The sequence below is a fragment of the Lissotriton helveticus genome, chromosome 3_1 (assembly GCF_964261635.1).
Source record: "Lissotriton helveticus chromosome 3_1, aLisHel1.1, whole genome shotgun sequence".
Lineage (NCBI taxonomy): Eukaryota > Metazoa > Chordata > Amphibia > Caudata > Salamandridae > Lissotriton > Lissotriton helveticus.
The window spans coordinates 600,442,975-600,467,529 of NC_136061.1; the positions used below are offsets into that span (position 1 = coordinate 600,442,975).

A 24,555-nucleotide genomic window follows, 5' to 3' on the forward strand; every position below is an offset into this window, starting at 1 on the left:
TAATTCCCATGTAGTATAAATTACTGGGTTAACTGTTATGCTTGGAGTTTTAATTTGATTGCTATCTGGATTATGCTACAGTTAACTTTCAGGTGCATCTGAATCCTTCCTGAAGGAAACATTCAATCTGAATACATTATCTAAGATCTGTAAGAGTCTGATGACAGGAAATTATATATATATATCCGTTTCTCACTATAAGAGGTATTAGTATCAGGAGTTTGAAAATGAAACATTTTGCTGTAAGTGTGACTTTTGGCCCGCACTGACCTCTGCCATAGATTTTTCTGTCTTCTCTATGAGGGGTCACAAATGGTTTACAGGAGGTCCCAAATTATTAAAAAGAGATCCCTGAGTAATTGCTTAGAAGAAAAAGATCTGCACCTGTGCAAGTTTCCTACCATCTTCAAGGTTTTTGTGTTTGCAATGAAGCCATAAAATATTACATAAACAAGAACATGTCCTACAGATATATAAAAATGGGTCGTCATCTTTTGCTTGGATGTCGAAAGCGTGGTACTGTGATGTTGTTATGTTATATGAATTTATTAAATGCACGGCTGCTCATGAGTGTCCCAGGCAGAGACCAGCAGGGTGGGGCAGTGGGCTTCAAGTGAATAGATGATGAAATGTGGAGTTTTCTACATGAGGTGCACCTAGTCTCTTGGTACGTGGAATCCTCACCGAGACAGTCTACAGAAAGAAGGGGTCGCATAAGAAGCGACCATTATATGTAAAACTGAATCAAGCTCTGGGAACATCCCACGTTTACCTGGGAAGCAAACTTGTCATTTGCAGAAGAGCCACCACAGCCTGGGGTTATGAAATGTAAAACTCGGAGAACCAAGTACTATGCTCTCACGGGTACAAACCAAGACACATTTAGAAGGAATGCACGTTTTTTATGACTGGAAAATGAAACTGTACTGACTTATCATTATTCGAAACAGATTCATTGATCCAGGTGGATTTAGAGACTCAATTCAATTTACGAAACGAAGAGAATGATTTGATGTAACACGCTTCTTTACTCTTCAAGCAAATTCAGTTTTCACTCAATTAACCATACACAGGCTGCAGCAATACAAACTGCTTCTGACCTTATCACATATATATGCAGTGACGTGTGTGATAATGCCTTATGGTGTCATGGGGCAGATGTGAGGCTCACCGGCGGCAGGTGACATACATGTTCACAGTGTTATTAACACAAGTAAAATTGGGATCTCTTTACATAGCTGATATATGCTTTGCTTTTCTGTGTGAACTCTTGGGAGATTATTAAACTGAAATTGCAACTAACGGTTAATCATGTATAAAGGATAATTTCATTTTCCAGTCATACAATAGGGTCAGAAGCAGTTTGTATTGCTGCAGCATGTGTATGGTTAATTGTTTAGTAATTTGAATTGAGTCACTAAATCAACTTGGATCAATTGATCTGTTTAGAATATTGATAAATCATTACAATTCAGCTTGAAAAAGCTGTTTTCAGATTGAAACACGTCAGCATATGCATGCACAACAGCATATATGGATGATGTTGAAATAATATGTAGAAAATAGAAAACAATATTTGAAAACTGACATATTGTAAATAAACAGCCCATGTTAAAGGCCATGTAAAGAAAGAAACAGACCTTGGAAATTCTAACAATGACATTAACAGCAAATAATAAGTGGAGAGTGTGTGTGTTCAATTCTTCAAAGATATGGACATTCTAGCCCCTCTTATGCTACACAAATCACAGGGAAGCTCAATCCCAGGACCATGGACTTACCCATCATAGAGGTTGCAGGACTCAATGCAGGTCTTGCCTCGGCTGAAATTGCGACAAAAGAGACACTGGTTGGGTCCTGGACCCCAGCAGCCAGCATTGGAGCACAAATGGTCACAGGTCATCCCTTCATGTGCTAAACAACAACAAAAAAGTAGAAAAAAACATAGTTTGCAAGGTTAGCACTTCCTTCCTCTCAAACACTTTCATGAAGAGAAATACCACGCTGCTAGTGTATGTATACTTATTCAACATGCCTTGAGCGTGAGTCCTTACGGCAACGTAAGAAAAAAGTGGGGATTGAATCCCAGAGTAGTAGAACCCCCACAGTACAGCTAGGCAACAGTAACTAAAAAGCGTTACTTACGACTCCGAGCTCTGCAAAAGCGAAAAAAAGGCAAACAGTCGATTTGACCCCAAAGAATTCCCACAAATTAGCTAATCTCTAGGAATCAGCTTCTTTCCAAGCCCTAATATTGTTCCAGGCCTAATTCCTAGCCTTGGTTACCTGCACATTCAGACCTTGATAGAGGACACGGCCTAAAACTCATCGGAAATACTGAAAACGGTTTTTTGGACTACTTAAGTTGCAGGAATCTATTTATTTCAATATCCCTTACCCCAGCCAGGATGCCGCTGGAGAACACAGTATCACCTCAGCCGATGAGTGTCTTGTGTGACAGAGCAAGACTTACTTCCTTTCGAATTCTCAGGAGTACCTCTTAAGCTTGTTCACAAATGTTGACATAAAGGCATTTATGTTTACGCATGTAAATCACACCCGTTTGACTAACTGACAAGTTTTTGACTTATGCACGTCAAAAGTCGTCTATGGTAAACCATCCTTTCTGAGAAAAAATTATGCAAGTAACGGCTTACTTGACCCACTGTGTATATGCGTGGGATCAAGTTAAAACATCACAGACATGTCACCGTTTTATAGTTTTATAGAGCGCGAACTCGAGCGCGAACTCGAACGGAGGTTTACATGAGCATCAGATCTACACCTTCATTGATTTATTTTTTCGTTGGGCACGAGGAGTATTATAGAGCGCGAACTCGAAGGGAAGGTTTACATAAGCACCAGCTCGGCACATTCCTTTTTAGGTTTCGCTGGAGGGCGGAGCTCTTAGCTCCGCCTCCAGAGAAATCTCTTGATTTCCAGTAAGGAGAATGGAAAACGCCCCCCTGTCCCATTGGCTAGCTCCATAAATGGAGGCTAGCCATTGGAACAGAGATCTGTCTGTCATTCACAGACCAGATTCGTGGGCGTTCCCTCCATTTTTTCCCTGGGCGTTCCGCTATCCACCCTTTTTGCATCGTCATTGGGCTGTGGGCGGAGTTTCGGTTTTTTTTTCTTCTGGGTTTGTTGTTGTTTTTAAATCTTGCCTTCCCTCGTCCTTTCTCTGTGTCCGTTACTTTCCCGACCCCCTCCCGCTCTCCGTTCCTTTCCCGCCCCCCCCCCCCGCTCTCCGTTCCTTTCCCGCCCCCCCCCCCCCCCGCTGTGCACTTTGATTGATACTCTCTCCCTTCGGTAAGCGGATGGCCCGTGTTTAAAATACTCGTCACCACCATGGCTAACAATGACGTCTGAATCCGTGTAGGTGAACATGCATTTTCTCGAATATCCGTGGCAACTCATTTTGCACTCATGGTGGCAAGGGCATGAGTTGTCCACAGTTTGCTATGCAGCAGCTTGCTCTTTGTTGACTTTTAAGGCCCTTCTCTCTCTATGCAGTAGTTACTCGTGACAAAGTCGCTCGATAGCCCCTCCCTCCCTCTCCTCAGGCCGGCCAGCCGAAGGAAGCAGCCGTCCGCCTCCAGCCAGGGCCGCGCTGGGATTGGCCCAGCCAGCCGAGCCTCCGCCGCGTCATCGGGAGGAGGAGTGGAGAGCAGGAAGCAAGAGATCTGCCGGAAGATGTCCAGGTGAGTGTTTTGTTTTTTTGTTTGTTGCTTTGTCCGTGTGTGTGTGTCTGTTCCCGCCCCTCACCCTCCCGCTGTCAGTGTGTGGCCGTTCCCGACCCCCCCTCCCGCTCTCCGTGCCTTTCCTGGTATATCTTACACTTCCCACTAAGTAGGCACAAATACGTGGTGATGCCTTTAGTCGTGACGTGTACCAACTAGTCTGCGAGTGAGAAAACAAACCCTTGCGATCGGGGACCAACAGGACCGGTGTGAGGACCTCCAGGGGGGCAACCATGGCTGGCTGCGCGCCCACCCCCCAGGGACTCGCACAGCGCTGGAACAGGACACCTCGCTTCTCAGCTCGGCGCGGAAACACAGCGTGGGATGGGACTTCCAGACAGACGCACAGACAGGAAACAACAGGCGCCCATCACCTCACACCGGCTCTGGAAATAGGTCACGGAGGGAGGTGGGGCCGGGAGGGGGCGGCACGGGGCTGCCATGGAGGGAGGTGGGGCCGGCCGGTAGAGTGTGACCCGAGGGGGGCTCGGGACAGGCCCTCGGAGGGGGGCAGCGTTCAGTCTGCAGAGACAGGAAGGGAGGAGGAGAAACGCACTCACAGCTCTGCAACAAAGTCGCCGAACGTTTTTGTGCCATTCATGGGCCCTAAGGAGATGTTTGGGAAGAGCCCCTCCCCCCTCCTTCAGTGCACCCCCTCTGAAGGATGAAGGCAAGAGACTGCGCCGCGCGCAGGATGGTGCAGACACGGGGGTGTCCGGATCAGGTGTTCCCAACATGGGGGGTCTGCACCCCCTGGTTCCCAACATGGGGTGCCCGCACCCACAGGGGGTGCGAGATGGGATTTCAGGGGGTGCAACAAAGAGGGGAAGAAAGTATGTACAGCATGCATGATAGGAAGCAGGAAAGACTTCTGTAGAGGCTGCATTGATGCATTGATCCTCGATTGACTAGTGACCCACTTTCCTAACAAGTCATGACTTGATTCACTGTGCCAGCCCTCCTTTCCTTCATGGATAGGTGTCCACCCCTTATCTTCATTAACTCTCTGTTGCATGGATCATTTAATAAATTCGAAGATCACGCTGGAAAAACGATCTTTTTAATAAATAACAAACTTTAGTCCAATACAAGGATCTAGAGAAAGAGGCCAGCTCACAGGCATCCAGCAACCGATTGCCCAGATGTTCATGAGCACCCACCAATGGGTCAAAGATTCTAATGCAAACACAGTACAGTGACTAATAATGCATATAGTATGACAATGCCACAGTACTTCCATGTTCAGATAATAGGAGCCATAACCCTGCTGATCAGTTGTTATGCAAAGTTTCAACTACAGTGAAATAATGTTTTTTTTTTCTTCCTGTAATACGTTTTACATTTCTTTATATACTTTTCTTTCATGTTTGATCGGGTTTAGGTACTTTTTCAGGATATTGCATTATGCCCTTTTCCGAAAAGATATTTGTCTCTCTGCCGGAATAGGTCATAGGTTTTTCCAAATTAAGGTCATACATTGTATTGGACCACGTGACACATTGACGTATTTTTTAACTGATGAATTCCTACGTATATAATGCTTACACGCACCTGGCACCTTGAAGCAACCTGTATGTTTTTTTTGTGCGCTAAGATAAATGCAGTTTGATTTTTAATCTTGATGGATTCTACATAGTCGTATTGTGGAATGTTTTCACATGGCAGTTTGACATATATAATTTTTTAACGCTGATGAATTTTTACGCTTACAATGTTTACCAACACTCATCACTTTGAAGTAACCTGTATGGTTCTCTGAGGATTAGGACAAATGCAGTTTTTTTATTTACTTTGATGCATTTTATGGTTATTAGTTCTAATCGAATTGCCGAATGAGCCGGTAATGTATGATAACGTCAGATTGCAGGATATGTACTATAATATGTCATTTTGTGATGATTTTTATTAATTCTGTAGTGTAGTGTGGCCTGCATCCTGCCCAATAGTCAGTGGGTCAGTTTTCAGTTTTTTTTATTTTCCTGTTTCCTGTTCTTGTGTCAGTGGTAGAAGGCCCTCCTCATCTTTTATTAGCAATGATAACTTCTTACATAGAGTTTCAAGGCTGTTGTTTCTAGATGCTGTAAACAACAGGTGTTACTACTGCCCAATTCAATGGTGCTCATTGTACCCACCTCCGAAGCATAGGGATCGGAGTTGGCCTTGCAGGGCTCAATGTTATGACCTGCAGAAGATGAATATGTAATTACTGACCGGTATTGCAGGTTAACATTAGTGGGGTGGGTCCCCAATTCCTTCCTTATTAATAGCAGGGTCTTCATCGCCCTCCTTCGTTTTCGTATGCTGTAAAAGATTCTGCATTCCACCTCCTTCATAAGTGATGCCTGCCTCTCTCTTCTATCGTGAGGGGTAGTGGTAGCGGTGTCTGTCTCCCTCTCCCTTCATTAGAGGTAGCAGGGTCTCTCTTCCTTCATTAGAGGTAGCAGGGTCTCTCTTCCTTCATTAGAGGTAGCAGGGTCTCTCTTCCTTCATTAGAGGTAGCAAGGTCTGCCTACATCTCTCTCTTCATTCCTGGAGGCACGGTCATTTTACCTCTTCTTTCATTTCAGATAGGAGGGTATGTCTCACCTCGTGGCTAACTCCTATCACAATGCCACGCATGCCGCTCTTATAGATTACCAGCCTCTGTCCATTGCAGAGTCTTTATTCTCCTATCATGAAGCCCCGTCCCCGCGGCACGGTAAGCATCTAAAGAACTAGCCCAGAAAACAGCTTACTCGCCGTCACAGTTACTCCCCATGCTTGAAGCTGCTCCTCGAGGCTGGCTGTTTCTGCGGCCTCAATAACAAGAAAAAACAATTTTTAATGAACTGCATTTGTAACACGTTGCCAGGACTTCAACCCCGCTTCTATTTATGGGCAGTTTTAAATAACGCGAAAGTAGGTATTGGAGTGCTTTACATGAGCACCAACTACATTACACAAGTACATTAGGTAATGTTATTCTTTCTGTGCTGTGGCATTTCTGAAGTAGCGTCCAAACCTGGGCCTGTGGTGTTCCTGGATCCAAAGCACAGTGGTATGCAGTAGTGTACGAGGTTGTTATTCCTCCACTATAGTTGTACGCCGTCTTCTTCCCAGTTCAGTGGTATTTGTCCCTCGCAGTTACAATTGCAGCCTCTCTCGTGTAGTCAGGACATAATGTTTCTACTTCTGAGGTTTCATTTAGCTATTTAAGGTATTCTGGGAGTTGTTTTCGTTTGAGTGGCAGGCCGGATACCAATGGTTTGTTCAGAATAGCCAAGCACTGGAAACATGGCTGTGCTTGCTTCCCTGCCCCCTGGCTGTGCTTGCTTCCCTGCCCCCTGGCTGTGCTTGCTTCCCTGCCCCCTGGCTGTGCTTGCTTCCCTGACCCCTGGCTGTGCTTGCTTCCCTGCCCCCTGGCTGTGCTTGCTTCCCTGCACGTGCTTGCTTCCCTGCCCCCTGGCTGTGCTTGCTTCCCTGCCCCCTGGCTGTGCTTGCTTCCCTGCCCCCTGGCTGTGCTTGCTTCCCTGCCCCCTGGCTGTGCTTGCTTCCCCGCCCCTTGGTTCCCCTTCCCCTGGCTGTGCTTGCTCCCCTGCAACCTGGCTGTGCTTGCTTCCCTGCCACCTGGCTGTGCTTGCTTCCCTGCGCCCTCTCTGTGCTTGCTTCCCTGCCCCCTTGCTGTGCTTGCTTCCCTGCCCCCTCGCTGTGCTTGCTCTCCTGAGTTTGTGTGTGGCTCTGGGTGGGTGTGTGTGGCTCTGGGTGGGTGGGTGTGTGTGGCTCTGGGTGGGTGGGTGTGTGTGGCTCTGGGTGTGTGTGTGGCTCTGGGTGTGTGTGTGTGGCTCTGGGTGTGTGTGTGTGGCTCTGGGTGTGTGTGGCTCTGGGTGTGTGTGGCTCTGGGTGTGGTGTGTGTGGCTCTGGGTGTGTGTGGCTCTGGGTGTGTGTGGCTCTGTGTGTGTGTGTGTGGCTCTCTGTGTGTGTGTGGCTGTGTGTGTGGCTCTGTGTGTGTGTGTGTGTGTGGCTGTGGGTGTGTGTGTGTGTGTGTATGGCTCTGGCTGTGTGTGGCTCTGGGTGTGTGTGTGGCTCTGGGTGTGTGTGTGTGTGTGTCTGTGTGTGTGTGTGTGTGGCTGGCTCTGGGTGTGTGTGTGTGGCTGGCTCTGGGTGTGTGTGTGTGGCTGGCTCTGGGTGTGTGTGTGTGTGTGTGGCTCTGGGTGTGTGTTTGTGTGGCTCTGGGTGTGTGTGTGTGGTAGTAATTGCTGTCTGCTGAGCTCGTCCATAGGGTACAATAGGTCTCACATTTGCGAGAGATTAAGCTAATGGCAATGTAAATGACAATGCCATTTATTTATCTGTTTTCAAAACCAACACATAAATACAAATTTTGTCATTTACAATGCCAATAGCTCTAACTTTTCCAAAGGCGAAACCATTGCATTGTAAATGCTTGTTTTTTTTCTTGCTAGGCACGGGGAGGTTAAGTGATTTGCCCTGCCGAGACTCGAACCAGGTTCCACAGCTTCGAGGTCGACCGTCTAGCCGTTAGACCATATCCTCTTCACTATTAAGCTCAAACGATGGGTCAGTGGGTGCACATCTGCAAAAAGAAATTGACTGGACGCTGTTCTTACATACATCTTGAAACGTCCACCGGAGTAAAGTCAATCGAGTTCGTCTGGCCTATGAACGAATCGAATGAGCAGTTTTAGCAGGAATATATCACGTGCAATTATACCATTTTCTTGAAATACGCACGTGCAGTTATGGCTATTTACGGGCCCAGGTCAGACCTACACCGATAAAAAAAATCATCTTATAATGGTTCTGTTTGAGGTTTTTAACAACTTGCTTTAATGTCGTGCGCATGCTCATACAAACAAACAAAATGAAAATGAATTATTCTACCTCAATGTATCGACCTTGATCGGATGAAAAGCAATGATTGCACAGCCAGGACTTCAGTGTGTGACATTTTACGTGCACACAGACTTCTGCAGCAGGTGCACTGAACTCACACATCTGTCTTAGCAGCATCAAGGAGCAACCCTTAAACTAAAGTGTAGCAGCTCAACAACATGGGCTCCCATTCCATCTGTACCTCAGGAAGTGGTTCGGATTCTTGTGAAAGCTAAAGCCTGATGGATTACACAGAGAATCCTGGGTGCTCTTGTTAGCCATATGCACGGGTTACACTTTAAAATACATTGTTGGTTCTGTTTAGAGAGTCGACTTTTTAGGCTGAAATGTAGTAGGAAAGTCAGCTGAAAATCAAAACGTCAGATATCAATCTGACTCGAGGCAGCAGCCTCACTATCTGGCAATCACGCCACGCACCTGCTACACCAGAAACCAAATTGATGACATGTCACCGAGTACAAGCGCGTGCCGCATACGTATGGGAAGCGCTGCGCGTGCAAAACAAGCCAATAAAGGCTGAGCCCCAGCGCTTCCGGCGCCGCGGGCTACAATTTTGAACACGTTATTAGGACAGATTTGTGTTGCAGCTGATAAATCTTTCTGCATGCATCTTGCCTTAATACCGAGAACATTTCGCGAAGGCAGGACTTGTCCCCGATTCTAACATGTCCTCCATTACGGCGCAGGCACAATCTCCGGTTAAAGGAGAAATTCTAGTTTGTTCCGCAGCATTCGATATTGCCATTTAACTTCTTCAGAGGCCTCCCAATTTTGGGAGACGAATGAGACAGAAATACAGTTAATATGTCCAGAATTTATTTTGGTTGAATGGGAAATCCCAGTCACCTGTGTTGCAGTCTGACATACTAAATACACAAATGTGTTTTGTGTAATATTTTAAATACCCCTGTCTGACTCACAAAATGCGTTTTGTGATGCGATCCATTCCTTATCACAATTATGAGGGCATTAAGGGGGTGTCCTTCTAATTGGTAGTTCCAATGGTATGTGTATATCAATGATTTACGACTGTAATTGTGGTGGGAAACAATTGCTCAGTTATCAACACCTCTTAGTGGGTGGTAACCAGGCTCGAATTGGGAAGGCAGGTAATCGGGCATTAGTCGATGAGCCAGTGCACCAGAGTCACCTGTGGGTCAGTTTTTTGAGCGTCTGTAAACCGTCCCAAGAGACTGCCTTCTTTCTCAGTCCCGCCAGGCTACTTTAATGTGGTGCCAGTATCTTGGTCACTCCCCTTCTGTCCTGTAAATTGAGGCTGTGGACCAGTTGTTGCTTTAGCCTGTCGGGCATTCTCACCTTGGCGCCCTGCCTCGCGAGCCCTTCCAGAAGCTGTGTTATCCCCACCGGGCCATCACTTTTAGGCAATGGCAGGTGCAGGAAAGGTGGGTTACCGGCTTTGAATAGAGCACGGAGTGCACAGCGGTCTACCGGCTGTTCTGTGTTACCGCCGCCGTGGGATGGGTAGGTTCTGACCCGCCATCCGCCTAGAGCATCCAGGTAAGGTGGAGGGATCTTGGGCGCTATGGATGTCAATATGATCGAGACGCACTACAGGGTGCTTCGTTAAAACACTGCGCGACTGAGGCTTTTGATCGCCTGTAAACAACAAAACAAGTAAATTAGCTGCTTTTCAATACTGCGTAATCCCTCCGTTTGATTATCACGCGCTACCATAAGCTTTGACAATAACAACTCTAAGGGTTATTTAACTCCTCGGTAACATTGCTTGATCCGCGCTTATGACCGCCTCATTGCCAACAATAGGAGTAACTGCAGAAGCATGATGCCTATGATCACCTTGATCACCCTTGACTACTAACAGCAATAATACCATAATATCAACTTTGGCCATACATTGCAATAAAGCGTGGTTGGCGATCACACGCATTATCATGACAAAAATAAATATCTATTTTACCCTCCCATGCAGGGGACTCCCCGCCGCTCAGGCCTTCCCAGGGACAGTCGGTGGGGCCCGACCTTCATGGGTTTAGGTAAGATTTCGCCGACATGTAAAAATTGGCGAAACCGCCACTATGGCTAGATTGAACACACGTGGGACTTTGTTCACTATGTACTTGCAGAATTTTTTCAATTGATACCCCTTATACTACCACTAAGTTGTAACAGCACGAATGGGTGCCACAACCTTGAGTATAATAATAATTCGTTTAATTATTGGTAGAGATCTAATCACGGTATCCGTAGCACTTGCTCTGCGTGATACACCAATTCCCGAGTTCCCCTTGTCACACACAGCCTTCCCCTTCCCTGTACCTCACTGGGTTTGGACTTATTATAGTTTAACTACAGTAGTATGTTGGGAAACCGCTGCTGCACACAAGATCCTGAATACATTCAGGTTTGATTTTGTTTGTTTCTTCCCAACTTCTAGGGCAAGGACCATCGCAGTAGCACTCGCTGCCTTGATACACAGGTTGTATATGGAAGTTTCTTCGATTTGGGGGAGACTTCGCATTTATTGATGAGCAACCATAGGTCCTGAAGAATCGCCATAACTGGCGTGAAACATGTTGACCACAAAGGTGGGTTGTATGCTGGGGCCTCACAGGGGGGCAGGTTTTATTGGGCCATTTGTACCTACCACCCCTCCTTGAGCAGCAGCAATGTGCTTTTTGACACCTAGCTTGCCAGGTAAATGCCTTGAGGCTTTAATGGGATGAGTAGGGGGTAAGTAAGAGAAGTGGCATCCTTAGCAGCCAGGTATTGTGACCTCATAACCAGTGTCTATTAGGACTTGTTGGGGGGAGAGGAGAGGGTTGCATAGAAATGCGCTATGGTCAGAGTTGCAGACGTTGAAACTAGGTTCGAGTACGAGCGTCAGCTCGACATCCCGTGATTCTGAGCAAATCACTTACTCTCCATACCGAAAATGAATTTGATTATGTGTAATGTAACTAGTGCTCATGCACATTGCTTCAGTGACTTTGGGCTAAGTTCACACTATACAAAAGTATAACAGATAATAACCAGCCAGATTCCAGTGAGACTAACCTGATGGTGATCCGTGCAAGGGACGATCAGGAAATGAGGGCCACTTTTTTTTTAGAGTGCCTGGGCCTAACTGTGATCCCAATCATACCCTGATTGTCTTTGGGACGTGTTTCCCTTTGTGATTCGTGTTGGGTGATCTCAGGTGTATGGCGGGGAGGGGATGAGGGGCATGACTGTAATTGTGGTTGCAAATCCTTGCACGTTACCCCTATACCTCAAAGCAGGTAATAAGTGATTTGCAAGGGGGAAGATGCTGACCTTCCCCTTTGTGAATCATGTCTGGTGACTTCGGGGGTGTGTGTGTGGGGGGGGGGGGCAAGCAGTGGTAAAGGTGACCTCCAAGGCATTCCAAAATGGATTTTTTTTTAAAGTAGCGCCAGTTTCTTTAAAGGTCTTAAAAAAGTTTCTAGTTTAAGAATGCAAATACAGGGATGTGGCTTGATGTCCTTGCAGGCCACCATGCACGTGTTTAGAGCCAAAACACATTTTGGGGGTAGAGGGGTCACTAATTGTGACTTGCCTAATTAATATTCATTAGTTAGATTGGTATGCAACCACTTTTCATGATCTATCCCTTACATCGGGCCCCAAGATCCCCTCGTTACTTGGCTGATACATATAATTATTGGACTTCTCATCTATATAGAGTGGTGGTGGGGGAAATCATTCAGTTGTATTCCATGTTTAATAGGTGTCTTCGACATTACCTTTTCAATCCGTTTCCTGCAAGCAAAAGGTGTGTGGAAAAAAGAATAAGTGAAACAAAAGCTATCTGAAATATGAAAAACGTATTAGTTAGTGTTTACACAAGCTTTCACGTGCCTAAAAAAAGTTATTTTCCAGGACTGTCAACACCCTCAATTATCACTGACAAAATGACCACTCCATGCAGAGAGAAACAAGATAGCAGGATAAAAGAGACGGACCGACCTATTAAAAACAATTCAGGTGAAATTCCAGATGGCCTGTGCCATGCTGCTAGGGCTGTGGATGAAGTCAGTCACATGTTAAGCTTGATCTAGGTATGTAACCATCAGACATCTGAAATAATTGAAGCAAAAACATTGATCTGTAAGGGACAATTCACTTTCTGCTGTAAAAGTCAACGAAGCCAGGGAATCATGACAAATGTTACAAAACCCAAAAGTGTAAGAATTGGGCGTCATGTATCCCAGCACTATAGAATTGTCAGAGCCTCTGGCGTATTTGAGTCTTGTCACTATGACGACGCTCACTCTTTCTTTTGGTACAGTCTAGAGGTATGGAGATCCCTTAAACACACCGAAGAGCTGGTGCTTCCTCATACAATAAGCATCAGGTATAGCAAAAGGCAGAGAGGGAAAGGAGGTAATGACTCTGCGGCTCAAAGGTCTGAGCCCTTAGGCTTCACCACAATGAGATTTTATTTCCGGGACTGTTACTGAATCAGTTGCATGCCTGATCCAGTCCAAAACGTGTCCAACCCGTCTCTGAGACAGGTGCTGATATACATTAGCAACGGAGTTAATCCATCCTAAACCCCCTTTATGGTCTTAAAAGTGCCAAGAACACAGGGGTGTTAAGAGACTTGGGCCTCCTGCAACTTGCAGTGCAGAGCATCATCACAGCCGCCTTGACTATATGAAGCTCATTGTCACCAATGCATGTGTGTACAAATATGACCAATGGACATGCTCTCACTGGGACCAAGAATGCAACAATGGGTGCCATTTCTACATGGTCTGCTGGTGACCCAGCAGTACCAGACAAGAGGATACTAGCCTGCGACTGGAATTTGCTAAAATATGAATTTTCCAAAGAGGTGTGCAGATAAATGGAGAGGTAAAATTAAAACATTTTCTAGTAGGAGAGCTTCAATCCTAGGAGTTGAGTACATTCTGACGTCGTTGGTAGGGCACCATCAAAGGTTGTACCTGAATCTCATCTGACAACGTAGCGAAAGGAAGATAGATGTTCATGCTTTTTATTTCCCATTTCCTTCCTAGACAAAACATTTATAAAAAAAAGGCAGGTACTGTTGCATAGGTCCTCTCCGTTATGTCATGGAGACTGTGATGGGCACACCATGGAGTGGTTGATCATTAGATGTGATAAAACAAAGAGAATTAGGTATGTGCTTGGGTTTGATGTGCATTGCCACAGTCTCATTAACAAGGCTGGGATTCATAAAACTAGGCAGCACTGGAAACATCTGCAGCAGAAGAAGATGGAAGGGAAGCCCTCCGTTTGAAGGTTAGTATGTTCCAGAGGCTGACACAGGGGCAGTGAAACCACAGGTGCCATCCTGGAAAGACTGCACACTGAGCCTGTCAGTAGGAAGAGGTGGCTGACGGAGCATGGGATTTGGCTGGCTCTGCAGGACACACCTTTGATTCTTAGATCACATGTAAGCCAGGGATCAGCTCTCAGGCCTTCTGAGCCATGTTCACATCTGAACATTGATCCAGGCTCTGAATGAGACAGAGAGGCTTTTCAAACAAGCAAAGGCGCCCTGTCACTAATATTTTTTAGGCCACTGATTAAAGTATTTGAACACTCTGAAACAGGGATTGGACCTTTAGACGATTTTAAATTTACAAAATAAATATAACTTTCTACTCATTATGTCACTGAGATACGGACATTCTTTACCACAGAATTACTAGAAACAGTCATATGGTTGCCCGGTGGAATGATAACCAAAGTAAGGCAGATTGTCAGGATTTTTTTAAGTGAAATTGTTGCTTCACTAAGGGGCATTCTGGACAAAAGGCAAAGGTGAAAAGAAAGCACACTTTGCAGCTCAATCAGGTGCTGAGGAAATTCTAAAACTGGCTAAATTCATTATGTACTAATTATGCACCCTAAAAGGCCACTGGAAAGGATTAGCCTTCTTGCTGCTCCAAGTTATCGGTGTCCAAGGGGAAGCACCTTGATTTTAGCCTTAGCAATGTATCTGTATTTTCATGTTGTGGAAACAATTCACCGGGCAGTACAGACAGGTCATTATGGCGCAACTCCTTCGTTATGTTGGCTAATCCATTTGCCGCCCCGGACAGCCATTGCTGTCAGATGCAAAGGTGCCCATTTTCCCATGTAAGCTGGAATCATGAGCCAGGAGCCCCAGGGGACTGCTTTACAAAACCTGACCAGGTCAGGCTGCCAATCTGAGAAATCTCTCTGTAGGTCTTGTAATCCCTGGGGGCCGACTGCAAGATCAGGACAGCACCACTAACTAGCGTCATCACACACCGCCTGGGCCGGCTGTGAAACAAGCAGTAGGCAAATTGGATTTTCAGTGCGATTACTTCAGTGCTCAGAATCTGAAAAAGTGTCAATCACTTTTTCATAGGGGACAAGGATCTGCTCTTTTCAAGAGCTGTGAGCTTAGTTTCCAGACCAGATGTTTGCTCAAGCTGTGCAAAAGAACTTGTATGGGCTAATACCGCCCACAACAATAAATCCTGTTTACTGTCTTGTGGAGGCACTGATGAAGGCTACAATGCTGTCTCCTAAAACGTTGTGCTGCGGAGAAACCTTAGAGCAGCCAGAAAAAGAAGATCACTTCACAAATATCTCAAACTACCAACTTCTCTTAAGTCTGGCTGAAAGGAGCTTAAGCTTCCAGTAGGTCAGTAATTACTGAATATAATAGACACTCACATGAATAGCTGTATGCAATATAACTGTAGGTACAAAAATGGAGAGGCCTTCCTGTAATAAGAAGTCTTCTGATGTTGGACCAGTTTGTATCTTCAAGTATGTGTCCGCGAGGTGCATCATGGGGATAGTGCAGCGTTCACGGTCTATGCGACTCACTTCAGTCGGCACACCGTTTGTGGACCTGGTTCTATAAGGAACGTGATATGAGCAGCGAAGTGTTCAGTCTCAATATTTTCCATCAATAGATGCATGAGACAAATGGTGAACAGGATATAGCTTCTGTGATTTTCTCCTCAGTACTGGCGTATTTGTAAACTGTCAGCCATAAATAGTGTGTTGTTTATGAACTGTCTGCGCACCTAGCTCACCAAGGCGCAAGATCAAACTAGTGCAATGTTTGCGACTGCCTCTGTCCCGAGCTGCTGGGTTTAATTATACAAATCTTTGCGTTTTTACATTCTACCTCTGTGAATAACTACACAAAGCAGAATATACAAATCAAGTTCGTATTTAAATTAAGTAGCATAAACATGAGGGGTGGCTCCTCCATGTGGGCGGAGGAACGTCACCCCACTGCTTTCTCGCAGTGGGAGAAGCAGAAACATAAAATGGTATTGCAAATACCATTTTATATTTCTGCTTCACGCATTGCGAGAAAGCAGAAGAAGGGTTTGGTTGGGGCGGGTGGGTGAGCGGTCCTGCTTGAGGGCAGGGGAGGAGTGGCTAGCCTAATGTTGCAGTCCCTGCCTGTTTGGTTGGCCCTCTGGCGCCGACCAAACCAGTCATGCTCACTCTCCATTTTCTCCATGAAGGCTTACATGGAGAAAATGGCCTCCCCAAAGACGCTTGTGTAGTCGGCGTCCCAGCCAATCACAACGTTGCCATTGCAGCATTGTGATTGGCTTAGGGGAGGGGAGGGAGGCTGCCTGCTTCCTGTTCCTGCGGAGGCAGGAAAGCAGGAGCCGACGCTTGGAAAATGCAGGACCTGGGCAGGTACTTTTTTTATTATTATTTAAAAACCCCTCCCCGCGCGTCCCCTTCCCTATGCGCAACTCGCCCGTACCCCCTGCACCCATCCCTCCACCCGTGAGCCATGCATGCCGCGGCTGCTTAAACCTATTGGCTGGCAAAGGTTTGTATAGTGAGTAATAAACAATTATTCTATAAAGACGTTAGTTTTTTTTGCCCTTCCTTGGTCTGTCCAGGGGATCATTGCATTTGCTGTTCAACTCTATGAGAACACCTGTTTTAAAGAAGAAGATAAAAAAAAGTGGCTATAGAGTAAAACCCATTTATTTAACCTTACTGATATTTTCAAAGACACTGATTATTTACAAAATATCTACAGTAACTTACAGGGGCGGCTCCAACGCAATGCCGTAGGAGCATCGCCCCACTGGATCAGAGCCAGCAGGTGAAAAATAAAATGATATGCTATCATCGTTTTATTTGTCATTTTCTGGCTCTGAGCCAGCGCTGTAGGGAGGGGCGGGCCGGGGCATGGAAGGGGAGGAGCCAGCGATGTAGGGAGGGGCAGGCCGGGGCTTGGAACGGGTGGAGGAGGAGTGCTATGCGCACTTCCAAGTGTATTGTATTGTATTGTAATTGCATTTATATAGCGCTTCCCCTGACGAGGCGTTGAAGCGCTTTTTTGTGGGCATGTGTGTTTCGCTGGCCAAACACACATGCAAACTTAGGTTTCTACAATCTAGCTCTATTCTACAGGCGGGCTGGAGAAACTGCACAGACTCCCTGTCCTGAGTAGAGCATCTTTTCAGAATGGGGATTGCACAGGGAGTCTGATTTTAGTGTATGCTGGGAGCCTGGGACCAGAAAGAGCACACAGAGGCAGGAGACGGCCGGCAGCTTAAGGTAAATAAAAAAAATATCAAATTACTATTACCCCCCCTCGCTCTTCCTCTCCCGCACTCCCTCCACCTCCGCTCCACCATCCTTTGGTTTGTGGCGGCCTCCACCAGTAATGTGTAATTTACCCATCAAGAAAAATGTTTATGTCTCAAGTCTATACCAGCATAATTCAGCCAAAGAAATGCAAAATGCTGAAACCATAAAAACCACTCAACTAAAAGCCAGATTAGCTGTTTCAGAGTTCCTCAATACAATGCATGATGTTAATAGTCTCAAACATTTCGGCTTATTAGGCAAAAAAAGAATTACCCTGATGCGACCCTTGTTTATGGTAACTTCCTTCAAGCTTGAGTCCCCTTGATAAATTCTGGAGTGAAAGACATTTTGGGTTGGTCGTAGAAATTGAAACAGGGTTGATGATGATAGGAAACATGGAAGTCGGACTACTCTGCGATTATTAATGTATGTATGCATGTATGACATTGTTCTGCATTCTGTCCATCAACTGTTGTTTTTGCATTTGTCACCCCGAGTGATATAAATAAGGTATGGGTTATAATATGTAGGATATGTTTCTTACTTAACAGGCACTTTATAAGGTGACAGTGCAATGAAATATACCAGAGTTACTGCAATTGAAGAGCCGTAACACAAGAACTATATTATTCATGAAAAAGAGTATAAAGTAAGTGATTTCTTTTTAGCGTGCATTTAGGCTCCTTACTATGAAATCAACCTAGGGAGGACTAGAATTGTATATTTCTGTCCATCTACAGATTCGTTATTTGGAAGAAAAAAAGGAAACCGGGTTTTGCCCAAAGTGACGCGAGAATAGTACACATGAAGGTCATTCTGCATGAATGAGCAAGGTAATTTAGGATGAGTCTTTTCGTTGAGTACTGCAATATAGAGTGTATAACATCGTCAGGACATAAACAACAGTATTGTCATTACATTCTTTTCAGTTTACTCTGTCGAATCTTCCCAAGGTGACAACGATAGGAGTTGTGAAAATGTTATGATTGTTATTCTTCTGGAATGGAGACTCTGGAGGTAATTTGGATTGTGATTTGCTTTATGTCCAAGTTATCTCTAATAGCTACCATACATGTTTAGCAATATGAATCCTTATTATTGCAGGACGGTTTCGAATAGTTGTCTCTGACCATCAAAGCAAAGACTGGAGAGGCTACTGTCCCCAGTTTTAAGCTGAGTTGCGAACCGACGAAGAACGATTGTACTAGTGGTCTGACATGTTACATTTTAGATAAGAGGTAGATATTGATAGAATTGGTGTCATCCAAGTCTTCCTCAGACCCTTTCTCTACCCCTCCATTCCTCCTTTTCCTTTCCTTTCCTTTTCCTTTTCATTTTCTGTTTCTTCCTCTCTCGATTTCGAGTATGCACACAAGCTTGGCACAGTGTGAATAGAATGGATTTCCTCAATGGTAGGTCCACACGGTTGTTGTTTCAAATGCTACTGAAAAGTAATATGGGCATACTTGTAAATTCTTTTTTGTATATATTTTTACAGATACAAATTCCAGGTTTTGAGATCCTCTGGTGAATTGACTCTGGCGGGTCCTGATGAAGGTGGTCCCCATTGCTGTTTTTCCACCGAAACGCGTCGGCCATTTTCTTATTTAGACCCAACCTTTGGTTGATTTTTTGGACAACGGATGCAAAACAACAGGATATTTTTGGTTGTATTTGAGTTGTGTATGTTTAGGATGAGTGGGTGAGTGTGTATGAATGTGGTTCTCTACCTGAGTCATTAGAATTGTATCGCTTTTAAAGATATGTGTTTCTTGTAAATCATGCACTTATAACTGAATTTTTGCATATGTATTTAAAGAAATTCATGTGATGTATATTGAATAATTTTTTACATCTATAAAAGAAAAAATGATTTAAGAAATGAGAAAAAGACTTCAAAATACAATAAATAAATACATCCCAAAAAAATGGAAATGTGGGTGTATGCCTGTGATATCAGAGGTTATACCCAATAGCAAAGTGTTTATAGGTCATGAGGAAGTTTCTTTTTGTTTCACCCCGAGTGATAGCCAGAAACCGGTCCTAGGATGCTTGATTCCGGTCCAGGGAAGACATGGCTTGGCAGTTCAGGCTGGACTGTTCCCATGAGGCACAGAGTCAAGGCTGATTTGCATGTGGCCATGTGGGAACGGGGGTGGTGTGGGGTGCAAAAAAATGATGGATTTAGGCCCAGATCTCTGTACTGGGGTGAATGTATGACATTGTTCTGCATTCTGTCCATCAACTGTTGTTTTTGCATTTGTAACCCTGAGTGGGACGGGTATGCTCAGACGTGAGTCCCGTGCTCTCCACACCACTGGAAAAAAAGCTATCCTGGCTGATGACGGCTGATAGCCAGAAACCGGTCCTAGGATGCTTGATTCCGGTCCAGGGAAGACATCGCTTGGCAGTTAGGGCTGGACTGCTCCCATAAGGCACAGGGTCGGTCAAGGCTGATTTGCATATGGCCATGTCTGAACTGGGGTCATGTGGAGTGCAAAAAAACGATGGATGTAGGCCCGGATCTCTGTACGGGGGTGAATGTATGACATTGTTCTGCATTCTGTCCATCAACTGTTGTTTTTGCATTTGTCACTCAGAGTGGGACGGGTATGCTCAGACGTGAGTGCCGTGGTCTCCACACCACTGGAGTCAAGCTTTCCTGGCTGATGACGGCTGAGAGCCAGAAACCGGTCCTAGGTTGCATGATTCCGGTCCAGGGAAGACATGGCTTGGCAGTTTGGGCTGGACTGTTCCCATGAGGCACAGGGTCAAGGCTGATTTGCATATGGCCATGTCTGAACTGGGGTGGTGTGGAGTGCAAAAAAACGATGGATTTAGGCCCAGATCTCTGTACTGGGGTGAATGTATGACATTGTTCTGCATTCTGTCCATCAACTGTTGTTATTGCATTATTCAAAGTCTGTCATATATATGTACCATGGTTAACATAGCATAAAGTGTGTAGAATTACATCACTGTCAATTTATTGTCTGTCCGTGAACAAAATCGACTTTCTTTGCTCATATAATTGGAGGACCAACAAACCGCAGGACACTTCAGGTCTTGTGACCTAGTGACCTATAGGTGGCCGATATTTATATTTTTAATCACACTCAATTAAGGACTATATGCTGAAGTCTATTCATCAAGTTTCAAACTAACCCTTTGAAAACGTCCTTGAGACAATTGGATTGGGATGTGAACATCCACAATGACATAGCAAAGAAAATTATACATTAATCCCTTATCTCTCAAAAAACATGCGGTTTGTTTTAAACATGTGAATTTGCCCCTTGAAAATCTTTTATTTTCAATTATTCAAAATAAAATCCCTAAGTGTTGCTATCATTGAAATTCAATGCCCACTTTGAAAGGAGATACACCAGGGACAGATGGTAGCCTTTCACTCGTGAGGCATGTTGTGTGATGTTGTTTGCAGCATGTTTAAGAGTGATGAAGTTCGAGGGATGTTCAAAGGTAAACTTCCTCGATCACATGGTGAAGAATAAGAAGATATGCCAGCGGACCGCGGTACCTGTATAAAAGCCAGGAAATAAATCACTTAGCATTGCCTTCAGTTTGCTATCACTAGCCTGAGAATGAAACCTAAAAATAACAAAACCACTGCAGCTGTAGGTATAGGGTAACCCTTCCATACTGCACCGAGTTGAACACCATTATGCTGTGTAAAGTTCTACGAAGAAAACTGCTCTACAGTGCACAGACACTCAGGGGCCCACAACCCTCTAAATACTAAGGGCTTGAACCACAATCTTGAAGTTCTGGAAACATATAGAGGCCCTTAGGCTAGTGGTTCTGTGTGGTAGTCAGCTCACAATATTTTGTGACTTAGGGCCTTATTATGACTATAGTGGTCCATAGGACTGCCGTAGTTGTGGCAGCGGTCCAATAACCACCGCATTGCTGGAACGCGTGCAGTACTATAACTGCAGCGGATGGACTGCCACCAGATTTCCGGGATCAATGATCCTGCTGGGTCGGTGGTCTTTTCCTGTGAAGAATATGCTAGCGATGCCGCAGCCGGCACCATAGAGCATACTTTGATTTGCCTCATGGCCATTCTTTTCATGGCAGTATGACTGCCATAAAAAGGGTGATGGAGAGGCAACTAACAGGTCTCCCTGTCGCTCCAGGGGTGCAATCAGGGGGGCACATGTTTTGCCCCCAGTAGTCATGCATCCCAGTTCCTGCATTGTGCCGGAACTTGCTGACGGCGCTGTCACTGCGGCTGTCTGCATGTAAAGCTCTCCAATGAACTTTCCAAACTGCCGCCGTAGCGTCGCCGCCGTGCCACCACCCACCACGAATTACAATCGTAATCCATTAGGTGGTGTTGGAATGGCCTTGGCGGTGTCCTGTGGAGTGCTGGGGTGTCGGCCAGCGGTAGGACCACCAAAGTCATAATAAGGTCCTTAGTCTTGCTAAACACAAGCAACACAAGGGTGAACGCTCTTTTTTCCATTCTGGACCTTTCTCTCTGCAGTGCCATACCCCATCGGCTTTGCTTAGTTCGCGATCCCAGGGTTTTAAAAAACTTAAAAATGCAATTTTTCAAAATATCTACCTGCACTTCTCTTCGTCTGATTTGTCACTCAGTCAGTGGTGTAGCGCCATGAAACACTTTGGTGCACTATGTTCTCCAGCAGAAAACACCTAACCTAGCCGACCTTTACTTATCAAGCTTGCTCGGTAGACCTAGATAGAATCCTGTGAGGCTGAAACTGTCAGTAACGGATTCTGAATATTTCAAACTTCTGGCCGACATAGTTGATAGACAGAGCTAAGTAATTAAGTTTGCATTGTTTTGAATGTTGTGGAAAGTTATGTAGTAATGCAGTTATGCTAGTTTAAAAAAAAAAAAGAATGCATTTTTGTGAGCCACTCAAAAGAGCTCATTTTGAAAAACGTGGCGAAAAATTCGGCAAAACACACCTGTAGCAGGTGCTCTTCTACAAAACAAATCATGAAAATTGTTTAATTAAAACCTGTTTTTACTCGGAAATTCTCTCCCATCCAGGTCTAAGCTGGAAAAGTGTGAAGCTTGAACACACCACTCAAATTCGTGGCATTGTTTAAAACGGTGCCTACCATTCCTGTGAGGCTTAAATCAAATACCATCCATTAAAATAACATGAAAAACTGCAGCCAGCCAAGCGTTGCTTCACTGCTTTGGCTAGCCATCCCCTTTTATATTTATTTTTAAGGAACTACTGCTAGAAAGTGCCTCCTGTGCTAGAAACAGAAGACAAACGAAATCGGAAATATATCAAGCTACCCTTCTGCAAAGCAAGATATGCTCAGATGGTGCATCTACTGGTCGAGATACTATTTAGTAGAAAAGTGCAACCCTAGTTCAGCTAGAAGGGTCTTAATAGTGAACATGTTGTTAAAAGGAATAAGTGCCACTGAGTGACTCTGTCTAACTCGGACACAAACCTTAGCCCTAACCATATCTTACTCTTACACCGCCAGAAACCACAATATTGAACCTCATAACAACCTGATCGACTTCCTGACCATGATTAAAAGTCTTAACAGTTATATTAAAAACAATGAAAACCCTGTACATAAATCGACCTCTCACCATAGCCGTAGTGACAAAGGTGACCATAACCCTGATTGAAACGGTGGCTTCAGGGCGGTGCAAACAGTGCCATTGCATCAAGAGCTAAGCTGAGGGGAGAGTGGTGCCATCTGGCATCCCCCAGCTCCATTCGAAAATGTCAGTGAAAAGACAGCAAGGACTCAGGGCCTGTGTGGTCTTCTCAGTGCCTAATTTCTCGGTGACCCATTGCAATATTCTCAACAGATTATAACAAGCATTGGAAATGCAATAGGTCTCGCATTAGAAAAGTTGGAGTTATTGGTCTTGTAAATGACATATTTTATTTATTTGTTGGTTTTTAAAATTGCTAAATTGATGGCTTTGTCATTTACAATGCCAATAGTTATAACTTTCGCGAATGTAACACCTATAGCATTTGGAATGCAACATGTTTTGTATTTACGTGACTTAGATGGCAGCTCTGGTCGTTAGGCCACATCTCTAGAGAGCAGGAGAGTGCAGCAGGGGAGAGAAGCACAGCAATGCAATAGGTCTCGCATTAGGAAAGTTTGAGCTATTGGTATTGTAAAGGACACATTTTTTATTTATGTGCTTGTTTTGAAAATAGCGAAATTAATAGCTTTGTTATTTACAATGCCAATAGTTTTATCTTTCGCAAATGTGACACCTATTGTAACACAATGTGCTGTGAGTGAGGGTGAGGGTGAGGGGTTGAGGGTGAGGGGTTGAGGGTGAGTGAGGGTGAGGGGTTGAGGGTTAGTGAGGGTGAGGGGTTGAGGGTGAGTGAGGGTGAGGGGGTGAGTGAGGGTGAGTGAGGGTGAGGGGTTGAGGGTGAGTGAGGGTGAGGGGTTGAGGGTGAGTGAGGGTGAGGGTGAGTGAGGGTGAGTGAGTGAGGGTGAGGGGTTGAGGGTGAGTGAGGGTGAGTGAGGGTGAGGGTGAGTGAGTGAGGGTGAGGGGTTGAGGGTGAGTGAGGGTGAGGGTGAGTGAGGGTGAGGGGTTGAGGGTGAGAGTGAGGGTGTGGGTGAGTGAGGGTGAGTGAGGGTGAGGGTGAGTGAGGGTGAGGGTGAGTGAGGGTGAGGGTGAGTGAGGGGTTGAGGGTGAGTGAGGGGTTGAGGGTGAGTGAGGGTGAGTGAGGGTGAGGGTGAGTGAGGGTGAGTGAGGGTGAGGGTGAGGGGTTGAGGGTGAGTGAGGGTGAGGGTGAGTGAGGTTGAGTGAGGGTGAGGGGTGAGTGAGGGTGAGGGAGAGTGAGGGAGAGTGAGGGTGAGTGAGGGTGAGGGGTTGAGGGAGGGTGAGGGTGAGGGGTTGAGGGTGAGTGAGGGTGAGGGGTTGAGGGTGAGTGAGGGTGAGTGAGGGTGAGTGAGTGTGAGTGTGAGGGGTTGAGGGTTGAGGTGGGGGAGGGGTTGAGGGTGGGTGAGGGTGAGTGAGGGTGAGGGGTTGAGGGTGAGTGTGAGGGTGAGGGGTTGAGGGTGGGTGAGTGGTTGAGGGTGAGGGGTTGAGGGTGGGTGAGGGTGAGGGGTGAGGGTGGGTGAGGGGTTGAGGGTGGGTGAGGGTGAGGGTGAGTGAGTGAGGGTGAGGGGTTGAGGGTGGTGAGGGTGAGGGTGAGTGAGGGTGAGGGGTTGAGGGTGAGTGAGGGTGAGGGTGAGTGAGGGTGAGGGTGAGTGAGGGTAAGGGTGAGTGTGAGTGAGTGAGGGTGAGTGAGGGTGAGGGTGAGTGAAGGGTGAGGGTGAGTGAGGGTGAGGGTGAGTG

At 45.6% G+C, this 24,555-nt stretch overlaps 1 protein-coding gene across 1 annotated transcript in view; it reads right to left on the reverse strand.

Moving 5' to 3' along the window:
* ERBB4 (erb-b2 receptor tyrosine kinase 4) overlaps window positions 1-24,555 on the reverse strand; it is a 1,576,940-nt gene that overhangs the window by 622,527 nt on the left and 929,858 nt on the right. The window contains exon 12 of the mRNA XM_078682001.1: window positions 1,782-1,914. Coding sequence (XP_078538127.1) covers window positions 1,782-1,914 — 133 coding nt within the window. The remainder of the gene's footprint in view (window positions 1-1,781; window positions 1,915-24,555) is intronic.